This window comes from Cnephaeus nilssonii (assembly GCF_951640355.1).
Source record: "Cnephaeus nilssonii genome assembly, chromosome: 22".
In the NCBI taxonomy this organism is placed as follows: domain Eukaryota; kingdom Metazoa; phylum Chordata; class Mammalia; order Chiroptera; family Vespertilionidae; genus Cnephaeus; species Cnephaeus nilssonii.
This window is the reverse complement of record NC_137093.1, coordinates 28,695,897-28,717,688: the sequence shown is the minus strand read 5'-3', so window position 1 is coordinate 28,717,688 and position 21,792 is coordinate 28,695,897. Positions and strand designations below refer to the sequence as shown.

At 58.4% G+C, this 21,792-nt stretch overlaps 1 protein-coding gene across 1 annotated transcript in view; it reads left to right on the top strand.

The window, feature by feature from the left end:
- Positions 1 to 21,792, top strand: part of TMEM132D (transmembrane protein 132D) — a gene marked incomplete at both ends in the record, with an annotated part of 79,195 nt that overhangs the window by 47,689 nt on the left and 9,714 nt on the right. The window contains one exon of the mRNA XM_079762937.1: positions 8,002 to 8,185. Within this exon, the coding sequence (XP_079619063.1) occupies positions 8,002 to 8,185 (184 nt within the window). The remainder of the gene's footprint in view (positions 1 to 8,001; positions 8,186 to 21,792) is intronic.

Genomic DNA, 21,792 nt, shown 5'->3' with positions numbered 1-21,792 from the left:
GTGGGGCATTTAAAAAAAAAAAAACAACTGAGATTTACTTTTATTTTTTTTAACCTGAAAATATGTCCTGCATATTCTTCCAGATCAATACCTATCGATTGGATGCTTTCTTTGTTAAACATCTGCATAATAACCAACCGGCTGGTTTTACCATAATTTATTCCGCCAGAATGGATAGCGCCTTGCAAATATTGTCGTCACCATGAATAATTCTGCACACACCCTCAGACGCTGGAGGTTTTATTTCCGAAGACAGATTCCCACGTGAGATTTACGGGCCACGGAACCGGTGGCTGTTTTATGACGGACGCCCCGGATTCATTTCCAGGACGTGGAGCCAATTCATTTTTCTGACGGCAACTTGTAAAGGCGCTGACGTCCCCACCACCGCCCGGCTGGGTGGGAGCCCGCTCCTCGCTAACCCAAAGGGAAAACGTTCTCTCAGGGGTTTTGTTCTGCGTTTACCTGGTTAGGAATGAAGAAAACCCCCTTTCAGCCCGGCCGGCATGGCTCAGCAATTGAGCGTCGGCCTAGGAACCAGGAGGTGAGGGTTCGATTCCCGGTCAGAGCACAGGCCCGAGTTGTGGGCTCGATCCCCAGTGGGGGGCGTGCAGGAGGCAGCCGGTCCATGATTCTCTCTCATCATGGATGTTCCTATCTGCCTCTCCCTCTAAAAAAAAAAATCAATAAAAATATATTTTAGTAAATAAATAAGCATACGCACAAAGCAAAGACACCATTTCAAATCGGAACGGATGCTATGGAGTCGGGAGGAAGAAGAAGAGGCACTGGGTTTCCACTAAGCGATGCCGGGGGTCGGAGGCCGGGGGTCGGAGGCTGGGGGTCAGAGGCCAGGGTCGGAGGCCGGGGTCGGAGGGCTGGAGGCAGGGGTCCCAGGTGCAGGCGGTGGGAGTGAGCCAGGCACACAGGTGCGGGTCAGGTGAGGACAGCGAGCGAGCGGCCCTGGGACGGGCAGGACGACAGGGGGTGGGGGAGCTTGAAAGGGGAGCCCGTAGGAACCTGCCGGGAGGAGCCGAGCGGCAAACAGGGAACAGCTGCGCCCGCTCGCCGGCGGGCCGTGGGCGTCCTCCGTGGGCACCGCGAGGGCCGGTATAAATACCCGGGTATTTTTAAACCCACGTGGTGCTTCTCCCCTTGCCTCTTGCTGGTGTGACATGGGGGTCAACACTCCGCCTATGGCCCCGGCCGGGGTGGCTCAGTGGATAGGGCGCCGGCCTGCAGACCGACGGGTCCCGGGGTTCGATTCCGGTCAAGGGCACGTACCTCGGCTGCAGGCTCCTCCCTGGCCCAGGCCCTGGTCGGGCACATGCAGGAGGCAGCCCATCGATGTGATTCTGTTACGTCCATGTTTCTCTCTGTCTCTCTCTCTCTCTCTTCCACTCTCTCTACAATCAATGGGAAAATACCCTCAGGCGAGAACTAACCAAAACAAACAAACAAAGAAAAAAACCCCACTCATACTGTGCTGTCCAATGTGGATGCCGCTGGACACCGGCGGCCACGGAAGACTACGTGAAAATTAAATTTAAAATCCTGCCTCGTGGCTGAAATGGCCACATTTTAAAAAATATCTTTTTATTGATTTCCGAGAGGAAGGGAGAGGGAGAGAGAGAGAAACATCCATGATGAGAGAGAACCATGGATTGGCTGCCTCCTGCATGCCCCCCACTGGGGATCGAGCCCACAACCCGGGCATGTGCCCTGACCGGAATGAACCCTGACCTCCTGGTTCATAGGTTGATGCTCAGCCACGGAGCCACGCCGGCCGGGCCACATTTTAGCACTTAGTAGCCACACTTGGCCAGTGGCTGTGTGTTAGGAAACATAAGGTTCGGAGTTCAAAGTTTAGGGTTCATTCAGGTCTCTGACAAGGACATGAACAAGTCTAAGGCATCTTTTCCCCCAAAATAATTATTCTGCAAAAAAGAGAGAGAGAGAGAGAGAGAATTCTTGTATTGAAGTCCTTCCTTAAGACATTTTTTTTTTTTTTTTGCATTGTGACATTTGAGTTTGAACACGTACCAAAATGTTGTTTTTTTAAAAAAATGCATAACGTTTGAGACAGCAGTGCGGGGAGAAGGAAGGATTACATCACACCGAGTCTAGTTGCTTATGGGGAAAAGTGCTCCAGCCCCATGACCTGGGGAGGACAGAGATTTCCAGAAGAAATGCTGCTGGGCGGGGCAGCGGCCGAGCGCGTGGGGAGGAGCGAGCATCCCGCCAACATCCGCCGCCCTCAGCCAAGGACACATGCGACGTGGCCCAGGAGCGGGGATCACAGGCATTTGCAACAGATGAGGTGGGGGGGGGGGGTGCGGTGGAGCAAAAACTCCATCCTTATTCCTGAACCGATGACCGCACGATCGCAAGCACATCTTACACGATTCCGCACCAAAAGCAAGTCAGGCCCGGCCGGCGGGGCTCAGTGGTTGAGTGGTGACCTAGGAACCAGGAGGTCACGGTTTGATTCCCGGTCAGGGCACAGGCCCGGATTGTGGGCTTGATCCCCAGTGGGGGGCGTACAGGAGGCAGCTGGTCAATGATTCTCTCTCATCATGAATGTTTCTCTCTCTCCCTCCCCCTTCCTCTCTGAAATCAATAAAAATATATATTTTTAAAAGTATCCTGTATAATAAAGAGGTAATATTCAAGTTGATCCTCATGCCCTCGCACAAGATGGCCTCCCCCATGTGGTCAAAGATGGCCGCCACAAGATGGAGGGCAGTTGGGAGCGACTGGGCTGGCAGGGGCTGGCAGGGGAGCAGTTAGGTGTTGATCAGGCTGGCAGGGGAGTGGTTAGGGGGTGATCAGGCTGGCAGGCAGGTGAGCGGTTGGGAGCCAGCCATCCCAGATTGAGAGGGATGTCCGACTGCCGGTGTAGGCCCAATCCCCCAAGGAGTCCCAGATTGGAGAGGGTGCAGGCTGGGCTGAGGGACACTGCCCCCCCCCAAGTGCATGAATTTCATGCACTGGGCCTCTAGTTTAAAAATAAAAAAGTATAAAAACCAAAAATGTGTCCTAGAAGCTGCCCACAGCGTGACCGAGGTTAACAGATGTTCCTGCCCGCCAGCGTCTTGCCCGCGTGTTTATGGGCACCCTCAGCGCCCCGCGCCGTCCGGCCATCGTGTTCCTGTGTTGTGTCGAGGTGCGTGCGTGGTGTTTACCCTGTTCTGTGCATTACCGCGCTCCCCGGGCTGAGTCCCGTCACATCCAAGTCGGAAGTCACACGGCACTCCAATGTGTGTGTGGCTATTTGTGGGCACGCAGGCTTTCACACTCCATATGCTTATTTTATAGACGCGGGAGCCGCGTGGGCGCGCTGCCTAATGTTGGCGACACATTAGCTTCGCGAGTTGCTGGAAGGGGTGATCCCTAATTCCCGTCGGTGAGCCACCCCCCGGGGCCTCGGCCCCCGCAGGGCGACAGGGCCTCTCGCACGCGGCGCTTGCTGCTGGAGCAGAAGTGGCTAAAGACAGGAGGCGTTCACGTCTCGTCCGAGAGGACGCAGCGACGCGTGCACGTGGTCACGTGTGATCGGCGCGCGCTGTCCCGCATACTTGTCCGTGTGCGCACCTGAGTGGGGGTGGTGTGTGTGTGTGTGTGTACATCTTTCTACTTAAACAGTCCTTCCAGAAGGTGGACGTCAAGTGAGGTGCATGCACACACAACATACTTCTCCCTCGCCGGTGCCTCCATTTCTGGATAAAACCGCCCGCCCGCTGTCTCTCCTACAAGGCGCTCCACAGCGTGTTTCTTATGCGGAAACTCGCCTGGGCCCCGGCCGGAATCAGGGAATCGGCGTGTGTTCGTGCGGCCACAGGTGTTTCTGGTAACGTGGGTTTTGTGAGTCATTCTCAGGTTCAGCTGTTGCGTTCTCCACTTGTTGATCCAAGTGCCTTGTCATTTATCCATTCAGTTGTTCATTCATTCATTCATTCAGTTCACTCATCATCACGTTGGTCATTTATTCATTCACTCACTCACTCATTCATTCCCTCACTCACTCCTAGACCTTCAGTCATGGCTGCCCCCCAGCTGACAGGTGCAGCTCTGAGAACATTGCAGGGACAGTTTCCTTGTTCCCGTTCCCACGGAGCACACACTGAGCCTCCACTTTCACCGCCCACGTGTGTCTCTGTCTGTGGGATTGGCAGCCGAGTTATGGCCACATTCAGATGCGGACCAGACGGGGCTAACCTGCGTTTCCAGGGCGTTAAATCGCAGGCCAGAGCGGCCGCCTCCCCAGGATGGCGCCTGTTCGCTGTTTATTACCAGTCATCAGGCTCATTAAACAGAACCGCTGATTGAATTAAAGGCACAGGCCCAGGAGGCCGGAGTGATGAATGCGCCCGAGACTCCGGGCTGTTACCTCCTGCTGGCGCCCGAGGCCCTCCGTAAGCAACAACACCGCTCGGCGCCCACGCGTGCTCCGTCTCAGAGTTCATCCTGTGGTCTGTGGCCGTGCCCGTCACCTGCACTCCCTGATGGCTTCCCAGTCGCCACCGGAAAAGTGTGGCGCGAGTAGCGGTGGCGAGGGCTGTGCTGAAAACAGCTTGGCTCGCCCTAGCCGGTTTGGATTTCAGAGAGGTAGGGAGAGGGAGAGAGAGATAGAAACATCGATGGGAGAGAAACACATCGATGGGTTGCCTCCTGCACTCACTCTGACCAGGGTCTGGGACGTAGAGGAGCCTGCAACCGAGGTACGTGCCCTTGACCAGAATCGAACCCGGGATCCTTCGGTCCACAGGCCGACGCTCTATCCACTGAGCCACACCGGCTGGGGGCGCTCTTGCATCTTTCATTAAAGTGCCCTCTGAGGCGTGGGGCGCCCTTTCTCCAGCCAAGGCTCTGCGGGGTTGGGCCACAGGGTCTTCAGCACCTCGGACAGCGCCCCGCATCCGCTGTGACCTCAGCACCCCGGACAGCGCCCCCCGCATCCGCTGTGACCTCGGCACCTCGGACAGCGCCCACAGCCCGCTCCAGGGCTAATGCGTCCCGTGAAGGAGGAGGTCAGAACCCAGCTAGACAAGGAGAAAGGAAAGAACTGACTTTGCTGAACCCGCATCGGACATCGCCATCGCCCCCCAAACACTAAGCAAAACTCACCTCAGGCCTCGTACCCAGCTCAGCCGGGAGCTTATCCCAACGCGATGCCTCCCCAAAGCCCTTCGTGGGCTCTGCCCTGCGCAGTCCTCAGTGCTGTGCGTGAAGGCCCCCCCCCACCCCCCCCCCCGTCATCGTCGCCGGCTCGGGGCGGTCCATCCAGAGGCCCAGGTCGTGCCCCCCACAACAGCACAGCACCAGGTTGGCTGTGTGAGGGATACCCCCAGGCTGCTCAGGGCTCCCCCCACCTCTGTGCCCCCCACCCCCCACCCCGCACACATCCTCAGAGGCCTGACCACGTTTCTAGGAGATGGTTGCAATGATTGATCATTTTCAAAGCTTTTTTTAAAAAAAATCCGTTTTTATTTATTTTAGACAGAGAGAGAGAAACATCCATGATGAGAGAGAACCATCCATCAGCTGCCTCCTGCACGCCCCTTACTGGGGATGGAGCCCACACCCCGGGCCTGTGCCCTTGACCACGGAATTGAATTGTGACCTCCTGGTGCATGGGACGACGCTCAGCCACGGAGCCACGCTTTCAGGCTGAGAAACCAGGGGCTCCCGGAGACCATGAGGTCACGTAACTGGTTCCATCCTCAGGGTTCCTTCCGGCTGTGGTTCACCCACAACCCGTTCTCCCCGCCGGACGTCCCACTGCCTTTAGCCGGCGTCTCGCCCGGAGAGATGATGTGGGCCAGATGGCCTTCCACGCTGTAAAATCTCGCGTCGGCGGCACAACCCCCGAGGTTCATGGGTGGACGTACGAAGGCTGAGACGACGTCAGGCGAGCAGCAGGTTAACTCTCCCGCCTCGAACCCGCAGCCCTGGGGGGCGGGCACACACCGGTGTATCGATCCGAGGCCGGTGGGCTCGCGCACGCTGGCGCTCCCCGCTCAGCCCACAGACACGGAGCCCGCTCCGGCGTGAGGGCTCCCCAGATACACGTTTGAATTATGTTTCATCGCGAAAGAGCTCAACGTCGGAGCCTCCCGGGGCGTCCATTTGTCATGTCAGGTGGGAGTCGAGAAAGCCATTAGGAGACGTAGCAATTATCCTCACGATCCATGAGTCATCTTGTTTGCCTCTTCAAACGAGCGTGGAACCTCTCTCTCCTCCAGCAACTCAGCCGCCTGCTCACAGAGACCCGGCTGGAGCGAGAGACGCCGTGTCGGCCCCCCCCCCCCCCCCCCGTTTGCGCCGGCGCTGAGCGGCCGGTTCCCCGTGTAGGCGCTGAAGGTTTCACGGGTAGCTTCGCTGTCAGTGGAGACACCTGGGGGCAGCCTGCCGGCCATCCATCCCTGGGGGCCGTGGTGCATCCCTTGTCCACACGCCGAGGATTTCATCGCCAACCACCGCCCTTGGAGCTGCTTGCTCACGTGTCTGACCAAGAGGGAGCCGTGATGGACAAATACCTCTTCGCGTTCGCTCTTAAAACTAAATAAAAATGGAGGGGGCAGCCGGAGAAGAGGCACTGGGCTGCCAGATGTAGCAGAGATTTAAAAAAAATATTTTAAAAATTGATATTAGCGAGAGGAAGGGAGAGGGATTGAGAGATAGAAACATCGATGCGTGGGCTGCCTGCCCCTTACTAGGGATCGAGCCAGCAACCCGGGCTTGTGCCCAGGCCGGGAATCGAACCAGGAACCTCTTGGTTTGTGGGTCCATACTCAGCTGCTGAGCCACTCCGGCCGGACCTGAGATGTTTTTAACAATTGATTTGAGAGAGAGAGAGAGAGAGGAGAGGGGGTGGGGGGTAGAGAAACATCGATCGGTTGCTCCTTTATGTACGCATCCATTGATGGCTTCTGACTGAGGTCGAACCCACAACCTGGGTGTATCGGGACGACACTCCGCCCAACGGAGCTGCCCCACCAGGCCCCGCAGGGGACACTTTTCGTGGGAAATTCTCCAGCGCGGAGTCCACGGGGGACGTGTTCCACCTGCAGCTGATCCGTTCGGAGGTGGGAGGCGCCCACCTGCCTCGCCAGCCCCCACGGGGAGACGCGCAGGAGCCGGTGGTGCTGGATCGCTCTGCCCACCCCACCCCCCTATCGCAGGCGGGGCTCCATGGGGTGCCGGAGCCTCGGAGGCCCCCGCCCGCCCGTCACCTGTGGGCAGACAGGAGGGAGGGGGCCGTCGGCAGCCCTGGCAGGAGAGTGAGTGTGTCTGTGGCGTGCAGATGGAATTCCTTTTAAAGGAAAAAAAAACACCTCCCAACAGAAAGAAATATTTTAAAATAAAGTAGCTCTCCAGGTCCCAGGGAACGTGTTTAGGGAAATGTCAGGGCGTGGGGCTGAGAGAGCAGCTTCGTTTCCTTCCTATTTTCATCTCCCACAGCTGCTCCGGCTCACGAGCGGGAGACACGATCCCGGGGGGAGGGGGACATTATCCCCGGGGGAGGGGGGACACTGTCCCCGGGGGAGCGGGGACACGATCCCACGGGGGATGGGGGGGCAGCGCCAGGACCATGCCAGGGAAACAGAATTGTGCCCTTTTGCCCTGCTCCTGCACAAAGGCGTTTTGTGTCTCCTGATTCTGCACCCCTCACCCCACGTTAGTCCCTTCCCTCTGTTACCCCGAAATGCTGGGGGCCTCTCTCACGGAGGAGAACACCCCCTCTTTCAAAGATCACTGGCGTCCGTCCGTGTGAGACAGGCTGGAGGTCAGCATCCGAGCAGTTATAAGTGAGGGAGCGGGGGGGAGGAAACCCTCTTTTTTATTCTTATTCATTTCAGAGAGGAAGGGAGAGGGAGAGGGAGAGAGAAACATCCACGATGAGAGGGAATATCGTGGATCAGCCGCCTCCTGCACGCCCCACACTGCGGGTCGAGCTGGCACCTCCCCCTAAGAGCCCCTCCCCTCCCCTCTCCCCAGGGCCGCCGGCGCCCCCGAGGAGGTCATGCAGATTGACGTGGAAATCGAAGCGCCCAGCGACCCGCCGGCCACGCAGCTCGTCACGTGGCAGGTCGAATATCCGGGGGACATCACGTCGGACTTGGGCGTCTCCAAGATCTACGTGAGCCACAAGGACTTGGTCGGCATCGTCCCCCTGGCCATGGTGAGCGCGTCCCTGGGCCGGTCCCACGGGACTCGGGGTCAGGGAGGCTCCGCACGGTGACCCAGACGTGGGCGGAGGTGTCCGTGGGAAACGGGGAGGCGGGGGCCGCGGGGAACCGTGACGGCTGCGGCAAACAGCCGACTCAAACAGCGCTCTTACTCGACAGTAGAAGAATAGCGCCCTGTGAAGGAAGGAACCAGACTCCAGGTGTTAGGGTTGGGCCTTCCGTGGCGTGGGAAGAATCGATAATGGAGTGAATGTCTGCATCACGCCACGTGACTGCGTAGGGGCCTCACACACACACGCACCTGCAGAGACCAAGCAGCCGGAGCCTGTGAGTGACACTCGCAGGAGGTGTGGCAGGAGGCGTGGCGGGGATGTGGCAGGAGGCGTGGCAGGGATGTGGCAGGAGGCGTGGCAGACACCGGCCAGTGGTCGCCATGCAGGAAACCCATGTTCTGAATTCCTAGGATCTCCTGGTTTTTCAAGAGAAGCCATATATACACTGAGTGGCCAGATGATGATGATCTCTGAGCGCATAATCATCTGGCCACTCCGTGTCTATCCTACATAATAAAAGGCTAATATGCAAATTGTCCCCTCGACCAGGAGTTCGACCTGCAGGCTGGCCGGCCAACCGCCCATGTCCCCTCCCCCTGGCCAGGCTGGCCGGACCCCACCCACGCACGAATTCATGCACCAGGCCTCTAATATATATATATACACACACACACTGAGTGGCCAGATTATTATGCGTTCAGAGATGATCATAATCTGGCCACTCCATGTATTGATTTAAGGGGAAGTGTCATCTTATTCATGTGAGAACTCCTTTTCTCATCAAACACTGCAGGCGTGAGCCGCCTCCTTGTGCTCCCCGGTCATCTGTGTACGCCGTGTATCTCATCCGAAAGGCTTCGGCCGTCAGTCTGTCTGCCTCCAGGTGTTTGTGCCACGCGGATGGGCTTGCCCCCCGACGGGACCCGCCCGGGGCCCGGGGACCCCACCGCGGTGTCTGTGCGAGGAGCAGGCTCGGCCACCTCTGCAGTCTGCACAGCAGGCGCCCCGCCTTCCCCACGCCGTGGGAGCGGCGCGAAGGGGTGATGGATTGCTGGCGTGACTTCACGGTGCAGGGCTTGGGTTAGGCTCCCGACCGGCGTGCGCTTCCTCCCGTCACGGCGCGTGTCCTGTGACGGTGACGCGTGCGGTGGCCTGTGGGCACCCGCCCGGTGTGTCCCCTCGGCGTCCGTTGGCAACGCTGACAGGCGTGACTCCTCCGGGGTGAGAGATCGCCCGGCGTTCGTCTCTCAGTGACAGGTGCCAGGACGGTTGCCTAGTGACAGCAGGTGCGCTCGCGCGCCGTCCACGGGGAAACGCGCCGGCAGCGGGGGCGGGGGGGGGGGAGTCCGTGGACCAGGGCTCTCCCTGTCTTCTCACTGCAAAGGCGCCTCCTGGTCCTTCATTTCACGGTGACAGTGGCGCCCTCCGTGGAGGCCATGGGTTGGTCTACCGACGCCGAGGCAAGACCGTTGTCTCGAATAAGGAATTACTTCAATCTGCTCCTTTGGTCTGAGGAGCTCTTAGCAGGAGGCTGCGCCCGGCGTGTGTGCTGACCCAGCACTTCTCTGCCCGGGCTGTCCCTCGTGCTCCGGGCCCGGCCCCAACCCTGCTCCTCACACCCCCCGGGAACCCCGGCTCTCACCGGGGCCTGGAAGCCGCTCCCATGGGCCTCCCCCTTCCCTGCGGTGACACATGGAACGTGCAGGGCTGTTTAAGGGCAGGGCTCAGAGCGGCCTTGGCTACGGCGACGGCCAGCCGTGCACGAGCTAGGAACTGCTCCTCGCCGCCCCGTCCCGTCCAGTCCACTCCACCGGCCATAGTGGCTCCAGGGCCAGTAGACTGCTGCTTTCACCTAAAGGAACCTCCGAGGATGGGGGTGCAGGGCCGGCCGGTGCCCCCTGAGGCCCAGGCCCCACCTTTATTTCTGCCTCAGCAGCCGAGGGCACGGACTCTGTCCTCCCAGTCACCTCGTGGCCCAAGGTGGCTGCTGGGGTGCCGGCCGGCATGTCCGTTTCTGCCGAGCAGAAGTAAGAAAAGCAGGCGACCTGGCTGGCGTGGCTCGGTGGTTGAGCATCGACCTAGGATCCGGAAGGTCATGAGTTGATTTCTGGTCAAGGGCACAGGCCCGGGTTGCAGGCTCCCTCCCCAGTGGGGGGGCGTGCAAGAGGCAGCCGATCGATGATTCTCGCTCATCATGGATGTTTCTCTCTCCTCTCTCTCTCTCTCACTCTGAAATTAATAAAAAATACATTTAAAAAAAAGAAAGGAGGGCAGGTGATTTCTCGTTTCAGGCCCAGCCAGAAAGCTCCCACGTGTCTCCCTGGCACCACCCCTCGGGCTCACAATGTGCAAGAGGCTTTTTCTGCCGCAGAACAACAGCCCGCGGTTTGTATTTAGGCACAAACACCTTGGCACGCGTCCCTGATGGATGCGGAGAGGAACTTGTCGAGGTACATTTGAATCCAAGGAGGTGGGTCAAAGGGCAGGCGACATTGTCACATTTGTTGGTCACAGTCTCCCCGCGGCCTTCCCCCCACGGAGCCGGCCGCAGCCCACCCGCTGGGGATAATGCCCCGCGGCCCCGCGCGGCGCCGGCCAGACACACTCAGGCTCCAAAGTGGACTATTACCTGCAATTCACATCTGAGTGCTGCCTCCGCCGCCAGCCCCCGCCTTTTGTGTTCCATTATATGCCTTTAAATTTCCTTCTTCAACACTTGTTCTGAGCTCATTTCCTTTTCCGATGGGGGAATTCAAATTCTGATTACGTTGTCATATAAAGTCTTTTTTTAGCGTTGTGCTAACAGCCATGCGAGGAAGGAAGGTGGCCGCGTTCGCCGCTTTTCACTGTGCGGTTCATTAATGGTAAATATGCCCACACTGCTGTGCAATCTCAGAGCTCCAGAACCTTCTCTCGTCTCCGGCGGGGAGGCTCCGCCCCGCCCCAGCCCCGCCCCAGCCCCGCCCTCGGCAGCCGCCCTCTACTTCCTGGTTCCCTACACAGGAGATCCTAACCTTATGATTATTTTTTTAAATACATTTTTTTTATTGATTTCAGAGAGGAAGAGGGAGAGAGAGATGGAAACATGAGTGATGAGAGAGAGAATCATGGATCAGCCGCCTCCTGCACGCCCCCCACTGGGGATGGAGCCCATGTCCTGGGCATGTGCCCTGACCTGGACCCGAACCACAACCTCCTGGTCCGTAGGTCGAACCTCACCCACGGAGCCACGCAGGCCGGACTCGAGCCTAACCTTCTGATGGGCGCATTTCTCCTTCACCTTGTACTCCCACAGATGGTGTATGCGAGCAGAGGTTGATGGGTGTTTGTTTCGTGTTGGTGCAGGCAACCCCATTGGTCTGCCAAGGTGTGTGCTCAGCCTGGAGGTGGGTTCTCAGCTTCAGATGGCACTCACTCAGGACCGGCAGCGTCTGGGTGTGCGTAACTGACCGTAACCAGGGGCCTGGCTCCCTCAGGGGCCGGGACGAAGGTGTTGGTGACAGGAGAGTGCAGACGTGTGTGCCGGACCCAGAGAGGCCCCGCGCGTGTCTCTCCGGGGAGGGCCATCGATGTCCCATTTGGAGGCTTTCCTCCCACGTGACGCTGGTGGGCGAGCACGCGCACCCCAGAGCTCCCCGAGTCTCCCGCTTCCCACGCCACCTCCTCCAATGTCCTCCTTTCTCCTGCAGCCGGACGCCGTGCGATGCTCGCCGGCCCCCCTGCCCTGGGCCCTGAGATGCCCCTGCGCACAGTAGACCCGTGGCCAGTGGCCGGGTTCACTCTTGTTAACGGGGCCGGTTGAGATGACACCCTAGGAGCCATCATAGGCAGGAGCCACACCCAGGGCGCCGGGGAAGACGCGGCTCAGCACGTCCCTCTATGCGCCCCCCCACGTGTTTCCCGGGCTCCCCTTAACCGCTTGCACCCCACCTACACCCTCCCGGCCTCAGCGCCCTCCCAGAGGGCAGAGATCCTGGCGCCAGAGCATCACCCCGCCGCCGACTGAGCATGCTCTGTGCATCCCCCAGCCTACTGCGCATGCCCGGTGCGAAGCCTCTTCCCATTGGCCGGAGGGAGCGTCTCCGTCACCCAGGCAACGCGGGGAGCCCAGCCGGGCCCATCGCTGACTCAGTTGAACGCTGAGTTCTTCGCTTGCGTGACTCCCAGGCCGACAAGAACCTGGCATCCGACAGCCTCGTTCCTCCTCGTCTCGTTGGCATCTTGCATCTCGCGGATCGGGCCCCTCCGCCTCTGACTCCGGTGGAATATTCCGTTTCTGCGAGCCCAGCACGCAAAACGCGCCCGCCGTTGGAGAACCATGTAATTTGCTCCTGAAAAGCTCCTGATGAAACGCGTGTGAAATAAGCTTTCCGGAGGCCAACGCGCCGCTGTGCTTCTGTGAAATGAACTTCCCTCTCTTTTTCTTTTTTTAAATGTATTTTATTGATTTTTTACAGAGAGGAAGGGAGAGGGACAGAGAGTCAGAAACATCGATGAGAGAGAAACATCGATCAGCTGCCTCCTGCACACCTCCTACTGGGGATGTGCCCGCAACCAAGGTACATGCCCTTGACCGGAATCAAACCTGGGACCCTTGAGTCCGCAGGCCGACGCTCTATCCACTGAGCCACACCGGTTAGGGCTGAACTTCCCTTTCATCAGCCAGAGGCCGGAAGTTCCCTCGGGACTCAGAGGCCTGGCCGCCCAGCTGGGTCCCCCGCTGCCCAGGGGCACCCCCCCCCCCCTTGCCGGACGCACAGGGCCACGGGCTGGGCGCCCCGGGTCACGTGTGTCTGAGAGGCGGGTCCCCCTACGTCACACGTGTCCCGTCCGCTGTGGAGTTGGCACAGGGAACACGACCGTCACCCGCCGGGATCAGAACGCCAGAAAGGGCCCCACGCGAGGGCGGGCAGCCATCTCTCCTGGCGTCTGCAAGGAGATTTCTTTTTCTTTTTCTTTTGCTTTTCGGTGTGAGAGCAGCTCCTGGCTCCTGCTCAGCCGCTCTCCGCGGCGTTCCTTCCCTGGGTCGGCGGCTGATGGATGTGCCAGGTCCTCGGCCGCCGCGTCTGGGGCTCCCTGAGGCCTCCATCCCTCCACAGCGCCCAGGGCTCCTATGGCTGCGATTTCGGAACCAGGTGCGGCGAGCAGCCCCCAAGAGAATGCTCTGCTCCGAGACGCAGCCTGGCCTTCTGTTCCCCAAACGGCACGCCCCGAGCCCCGAGTGCTTGCTGGGGGTCAGGTCGCAGGGTGGCTCTTGGCACCGCCCTCCTGTATGCGGCATTCCCTCCCCCAGGGACCCGGGGAGCTGGGACCACGCTGACCCCCACCGCACAGGTGGATGGGGGCATGCAGAGCTGAGGACCCCCCTGCACACCCCCCCCCCCCCCAGTGACCCAGCAGAGAGGCTGGGCTGGAGTCTGGCTCTAGACGGAGGGCCCAGGGGCCAAGCTCCCAGCCAGTCCACTCGACTGTGGAAACAGAATGTAGGCCCTGGCCGGTTGGCTCAGTGGGTAGAGCGCCGGCCTGTGGACCGAAGGGTCCCAGGCTCCATTCCCAGGTCAAGGGCACAGGCCCGGGTTGTGGCTCGATCCCCAGTGTGGGGTGTGCAGGAGGCAGCCGGTCCATGACTCTCTCTCATCATGGATGCCTCTCTCACTCCCTTCCTGTCTGAAATTAATTAAAAAAAAATTTTTTTTTTTAAAGAAAAGAAACAGAGTCCAGGCTGTTGACCAGGGCAGTGTGCAAACAGCTCTTCGGGAAAATGCAAATGCGAGAGGCCCGCTCATAAAAACATGATGGAGGCGAGACGGGAAGAGGCGTCGGGAAATGAATTATTTATTGGGCGGCAGCCACTGCCCTCCCCGGCGGTCAGGCCCCCGCCCCCCCTTACCCCCCCGTCCCCCCCCCCCCCCGCTGGCCTCAGAGCCGGTCCCGGTGCGGCCGCCACGGCCCAGCCGCAGGCCCGGAGTGTCCCCGCGCCGTCAGTGCGCGGACCCTCTGGGTGAGGCCCTTTTGTGGGCAGCAGAGCAAGGCCTCGTGCCTCCCTGTCCGCGGTGCCGAGGGCGCAACAGAGCCGGCAGCCCACGCGGGGAGGAGGCCGCTGGCGGAAAAGGAGACGGAAATCCAGGCCCGGCCGGCGTGGCTCAGCGGGTGAGCGTGGACCCAGGAGCCAGGAGGTCCGGGTTCGATTCCCGGTCAGGGCGCAGGCCCGGGGGGCGGGCTCCACCCCCGTGGGGAGCGCGCAGGAGGCAGCCCAGCATCAACGCCGCTTCTCCGTTTGCTCCGACCAAGACAGAGCCCGTTCTCTCGCGTCTCAGGTTCTCATGGGTGGAGCCGGCAGGGGCCTGGCCGTGGGCGCTCCCTGCCCTCGCATTTCTCACCATTTTCCTCATTTCCTCTGCGCCAGGCTCTCCTCGCGTCTGCGTTTCCCACGGACAACTCCGGCCTCGGGGCGCGCTGACCGGATTGACTCTGTGTGTTAAGGGGTCTGGTTCCCACGCTCCGGACTCAGCCCCAGAAACCCCGCGCCTTCCTGCTGAGCATTCCTCACCTACTTCACCCGGCACTGGGGCGCGGGGCGGGGGGCACCCCCTTTTCCCAGCCACGGCTGCCACCCTCGCTAATTCCCCCTGGAGTGTGGTCCTGGGTATCGCATTCCACCGATTAATTCTATTCCCGATTCCGTTTTCGGAAACAGGTGAATCCTGAACAGATTAGAAATGTAACATCCATCGGGTAACGCACAGAAGGCTTGTCAGGCGGACGCTGGTATTTCTCCTTTTTAAAAAATTTATATCAGCCCTGACCGGTGTGGCTCAGTGGATGGAGCGTTGGCCTGCAGACTGAAGGGTCCCAGGTTCGATTCCGGTCAAGGGCATGTACCTCGGTTGCAGGCACATCCCCAGTAGGAGGCGTGCAGGAGGCAGTGGATCGATGTTTCTCTCTCATCGATGTTTCTGACTCTCCCTCCCTCTCCCTTCCTCTCTGTAAAAGAAATCAATAAAATTTATTTTAAAAATAAAATAAAAAATTTATATCAGAGAGGAAGGGAGAGGGAGAGGGAGAGATGATGAGAGAGAATCATGGATCCGCCGCCTCCTGCACGCCCCACACTGGGGATGGAGCCCGCAACCCGGGCCTGGGCCCTGACCGGGAATCGAACCCTGACCTCCTGGCTCATAGGCCGATGCTCCACTGCTGAGCCCCGCCGGCCGGGCTGACTAGGTCTTCCCACCTCCTTTCAGCTGTGGGACTTTCCTCGACGGGGTGACCCCGAGGAAATGGCTTCTTTCTTCGTCACCTCTCCCCGCACAGGAGGGGATGGTAGCAAACGCTCTGGATGTGGCCAGCATGTCATGGAGGCAGACCCGAGGCAGACTTAGCCGGGCGCCCTGTCAACCCCAGGCCCGTGTTTATGCCGGAGGGACCCCACGCGGGGCTGCTCTCCCAGCGGCGACCCTGAGCCGGCTTTGTCCAGGGGGGCAGCCAGGGCCGAACAGACGCTCGTCTGTGGGCCAGGCCCCCCGACAGCTGGCCAGGGGCCGCCTGGCTGCGCTCGGAGGCTCGCGGTGGCATTTACAGAGGACCTTGTGTGCGGAAGGCACCGCGGGGAGTTATAACCAGGGCTGGTGAGCAGCTCTAATCATGATCGCTCGCTCTCTCTGCTGTGCCTCTCCAACTTGACACAAAGTGATATTTATTTTCCCTGAGAGCAGCAGCCAGATGGATGGGTTCCATGAAGAGCCCTGCTCCCCGGCGGGGTGGGAGCTGACCCATGCGCTCCTCAAGGTCACCCCGACTTCTTCATCTTGAGGAGGGCTTGTGAAAAGGATGTATTTTATTTTATTTTTTTTAATTTAAAAAAATATATATTTTATTGATTTTTTACAGAGAGGAAGGGAGAGGGATAGAGAGTTGGAAACATCGATGAGAGAGAAACATCGATCAGCTGCCTCCTGCACACCCCCCACTGGGGATGTGCCCGCAACCAAGGTACATGCCCTTGACCGGAATCGAACCTGGGACCTTTCAGTCCGCAGGCCGACGCTCTATCCACTGAGCCACACCGGTTAGGGCCATCATTTCATTTTATTTTTGTCTGTTTGCCTGTTTTGGAAAAAGACAAATGCTGTGTTATGGCTTCGCCATCAGCAGGAGGTGCAGGTGTAAGCTGTATGCCGTCACCAGCCGACTCTGTGAGTTCCCGGGGTGAGCGTGCACCATGAGTGTTCCTCAGCACTTCACACATCGGGGCTGTTTGTTTGTTTTGTGAATTCTCACCCCGAGATAATTTTCCATGGATTTTTAGGGGGAGTGGAAGAGGGAGAGGGAAAGACACAGAGAAACATCGATGTGAGAGAAACCCATCCATTAGTTGCCTCCTGAAGGTGCCCTGACCAGGGCCGCCCGGGCCGGCCAGGAGCCCGCAACCCAGGCACGTGCCCTGGACCGGAATCGAACCCGGGACCCTTCTGTCCGCAGGCTGATGCTCTATCCACCGAGCCACGCCGGCCAGGGCGCGCATCGGGGCTGTGGACGTCCCTGCCCTCACACCTGTCTCACCAACCACCTCCTCGTAAATCCGAGGGCTGACGAGGGTGTTACGGGAGCGTCCTCGTCTCTTAATTCACTGTGCTCGCCTCACTTCCTCCCCGCCGTCTACCGGCTACATTGTTGCGCCTTAATGAGAACATTAAACACTGTCGTTTGCCTTTATGGAGCCAGCGGGGGTTTCTTTACGGAGCCGCTGAGTGGCTCAATTACCCTCCCGCTAATGGGGAACGTGTAATTAACATCGTCTGGAGGCTAATTTCCCCGCGCGCCGCCGTTCCTCGCGGGCCAGCCGGACATCCTTCTCCGGGGAAGGCAGGCTTGGCGTCGCTTTCACGGGCCCGGCCTGCACTTTCACGCCAAGAACATTAATCCGGCTCCCTGGACGCGCTTCCCTCCCCCACGCAAGGGGCCTGCCAAGCTGGCCTCCCGGGGGCCCAGCGTGCAGAAGGGAGATGAGGTCACGTAAAAAAAAAACCAGGTCATCCTTCAACGCGGACACGGTGACGGGTTTTCCAAGTCTTGCCACGGAGACTGGGTGAGGGCATGTTTCTTCTTCATATGATCACTAGAGGCCCAGTACACAAAATTTGTGCACGGGGGGAGTGTCCCTCAGCCCAGCCTGCACCCTCTCCAATCTGGGACCCCTCGAGTTAGGCAGTCGGACATCCCTCTCACAATCCAGGACTGCTGGCTCCCAACCGCTCACCTGCCTGCCTACCTGCCTGATTGCCCCTTACCACTTCTACCTGCCAGCCTGATCACCCCTAACCACTCCCCTGCCAGCCTGATTGATGCCTAACTGCTCCCCTGCCAGCCTGATTGATGCCTAACTGCCCTCCCCTGCAGGCCTGATCCCCCACAACTGCCCTCCCCTGCAGGCCTGGTCCCCCACAACTGCCCTCCCCTGCAGGTCTGATCGCCCCCAACTGCCCTCCCTTGCAGGCCTGGTCCCTCCCAACTGCCCTCCCCTGCCCGCCATCTTGTGGCAGCCATCTTGTGTCCACATGGGGGCAGCCATCTTGTATGTTGGAGTGATGGTCAATTTGCATATTACTCTTTTATTAGACAATATGATAAGAAACACAATACGCCCTGGCCAGTGTGCTCAGGGGTTAGAGCGTCCGTCTGTGGACGGAAGGGTCTCAGGTTTGACTCAAGTCAAGGGCACATGCTGGGGTTGCGGGCTCCATCCCCAGTAGGGGGCGTGCAGGAGGCAGCCGATCCATGGTTCTCTCTCATCATGGATGTTTTTCTCTCTCCCTCTCCCTTCCTCTCTGAAATCAGTAAATAAAAAATAAATAAAAAGGTGCATCTTTTTCCCACTCAACACCCCCCCCCCCCCGATTGAGTAGGTGTGTCTTGGGCTCTGAGTTCTCCGCAGGGTGTGACGGGGCTGTGGGCACACTGTCGCCGTCTTACCTAAGGACGCGGCCAGCGCCACGGTTGCAGGATCCTGCTCTCCGGGGCACTCACCTTTCTGGAGACGCAGATGGGAAGCCACGCTCAGCCACGGAGCCACGCCGGCCGGCGGTTTCCTGTCTCTGGAAAGAAGGACGTGAAACCACAGAGCCAAGTCCTGCAGAGGAAGCCCCGCGAGATGTAGAGGCCGCGGTCACCCCGACGCAGCGAGTGTCCTTCCGGCGCCAAACCCAGGGCGCGAGCTGGCTCCGCAGCGTCTGGGCTGACGGCATCGCCCGCGGGGAGAATGCTGATGCCGGGAGCAGACGCCGGCGCTGGCCCAGACGCGCCTTGTAAATGTCGTCCTTTATTTTTTAAAAATACATCTTTATTGATTTCCAAGAGGAAGGGAGAGAGAGAGAGAGAGAGAAATATCCATGATGAGAGAGAACCACCGATTGGCTGCCTCCTGCACGCCCCCTACTAGGGATGGAGCCCGCAAACCGGGCATGTGCCCTTGACCGGGAATCGAACCCAGGACCCTTCCATCCGCAGGTCAATGTTCTATCCACGGAGCCACACCCGCCAGGGCTACTGTCACCCTTTAAAATACACCCCTCCCCGCCCCCGCCACCACCACGCTCTGAGACCAGACACACAGAGGAACCGCTGTACTGAGCGCCACCCCCCCCCCAGGGAATTAATAAACACCAGTGGGCAGATCATGCACACTTCCCAGGGGAACCGGCTCCTGGACTCCCAGGCGGGCGGCGTCCGCGATGGGCTGATGGACGATCTGAGAGAAAGTAAAAGGGGCTGCTCAGAAGGCCTTTAAAAGACTCTTCCGGTGAAGAAAAAAGAGACACGGCTAAGAAAATCCATATCGCCCCCCGTGGAGTTCTCATTCCTTTGATAGCGGCTTCACGGGCAGAAAGAACAGGTTCGTGAGTAAATGCTTCATTCTGGGCCGCGAGCGAGCCTCGGGCTCCGGCGAAGGAACAAGTGCGTGTTACTGAAGTAGGTCTCGGCCGTGAAACCCTCGCCGGCATCCTGCGCAGTTTTCTCTGGGACATTGGCCGTCAGCCCATCTCTCTCTCTCTCTTTTTTAAATATATTTTTATTGATTTCAGAGAGGAAGGGGAGGGGGAGAGAGAGAGAAACATCCATGATGAGAGAGAATCATGGATCGGCCGCCTCCCGCACGCCCCCCACTGGGGATGGAGCCCACAACCCGGGCCTGTGCCCTGAGCGGGAATGGAGCCGTGACCCCCGGGTTCCTAGGCCGATGCCCAACCCCTTAAAAGAAGTTGAAGTTTAAAAAATTTGCCTCTCAAAAGAAATTTCAATCGTACCGTTGATATTTGGCACTGTGGACGAATGAGTTTGCCGACCACTGGGCTAGGGCTATTTGTTTAAATTCTTAAAGACAGGACACTGTAGGCCAGCATTCCTCACGGACAGCCGTGCAGAAGCCATTCACAACATCTGATCAAACCAAACCCGCCATGTCCGGGAAGGATGAGGGATCGAGAGCGACAAGCCACAAGGGCGTGCCGCGGGCGCGAGGGGCTGACGGGATGTCTTAAACCTGGGTGGTGGGGATGTCGGCACAATCATCTAAATTTATTCAAACTCATCGAGTTGTGCATTTAAAATAGTGACTCTATTTTGTGTAAATTATACCTAACAAAGCAGTTGTGAGATGCACAGCATGGCCAGGACTGTTCCTTGGTCGAGGGGAAAAAAAAAAAAAGAATTCAATACCGTGTTCCATTCTCAAGGAAAGTAAGAGTGACCATCAATTTGAGTTTTAATTTGACTGGGCATTTCATTAACGTCGAGTGTCTCCCATACGGCTTAAACACACACTTAATGTGCGTCTAACGAGATTCTCCGGCCGACTAATTACTGAGCCTGTGTAATGGACTTTAACCATTGTAGGCGTCTGCATGAGACAATCTTACCAGAATATTCCACGGTGTTGCCCTAATCGGTGTGGCTCAGTGGATAGAGCGTCGGCCTGCGGACTGAAGGGTCCCAGGTTCGATCCAGGTCAAGGGCATGTACCTTGGTTGCAGGCACATCCCCAGTAGGGGGCGTGCAGGAGGCAGCTGACCGATGTTTCTCTCTCATTGAAGTTTCTAAACTAACCCTCTCCCTTCCTCTCTGTACAAAAATCAATAATATATATATATATATTTTTTTTTAAAAAAGAATATTCCACAGCGTTTCTGCCCGCACAGGGCGCCACAATGGACTTCACCCACACCCGCTGCCGTTGTGAATAAAAATTATTCTGCTCGCCCACACTAAGCGCCGTCCTTATAGGTCTGTCTGTGATGAAAAACCTATTTCATTATCATAAGACGTGGCCGCTCCTGGCATTCTCGATGCGTTTCTGGCCCCGGGTGTGCGGCCAGCATGTCACAGAGATGTGGAGGAGAATGGGACATTTCATGAAATGGGCTTCGTTTTGGAAAGGGAGCCGTAAAGCAAGACGGATGTTGTGACCGGGCAGGAGAGAACGGATGGGCGGCAGGTCGTGATACATCACGCGTTGGAGAAACGGACATTTTTCAAGGCCCAAGCTGAGCACCTCCAAGGCGAGCCCAGATGTGTTTCCTCGAGCCCGGGGCGTGGGCACGGGCATCAGTCCTCTAGAACCGAACCAGCCCGAAAAGACCCGCTTTCTGCAGCTGCTGAGGAGCCCCGGCTCGGGCGCCGTTTCTGAGAACATTATTGTAAGACTGGCCACGTCTCAGCATCGCTTCTTGGCTTTGCAAACCTCGGCTGATTTGCAAATGACCGGCAGCATGTTCCTTGAGCCTTATTATTTTTTAAAATATATTTTATTGATTTTTTACAGAGAGGAAGGGAGAGGGATAGAGAGTCAGAAACATCGATGAGAGAGAAACATCCATCAGCTGCCTCCTGCACACCCCCCACTGGGGATGTGCCCGCAACCAAGGTACATGCCCTTGACTGGAATCGAACCCGGGACCTTTCAGTCCACAGACTGACACTCTATCCACTGAGCCAAACCCTTTAGGGCGAGCCTTATTTTAATTCCCTTCTTTTAATCTCCATCCTTCCATTGTAAGCAGCCTTCCTGCGCAGCCTTAAAGGGGCGGGGCATGTGTTTATTTTTTTCTGCCGTCATTTTATGAATTCCTGTCGGTGCTCAAGCTCTTACCTAAGTCGCCTGGTGCCGCGGGTGTAGCGGAATCTGCATCTCAGAGCCTGTGTTTGCACACACACACCCCCGACTCCAGGGTCAGGGAGGCGGAGTGACGGACACCCCTCCGGCCCCCGAACCAGCCGGGGGTGGGGTGGGGCGGGTGCTTGCTCGGCCGCACCCCCTTGCTGCCAACGTCCAGCTTCATGGACGAAATCAGAGAGAAGGATGGCGGCGGGAGGGGAGACACGGAGAGGACCCCGGCCAGGGCGGCCACACCCCCTCACGTTCCCGCTCAGACCTGGACAGCCACCAACCGAGCGTGGCCACGTTGCACGCGGGGCTCCTTTCCCACCTCCGGCTCGATGACTGCGCGGGGTTCCCCCACTCCAGCCGGTGAACGCGGGGTTCCCCCACTCCA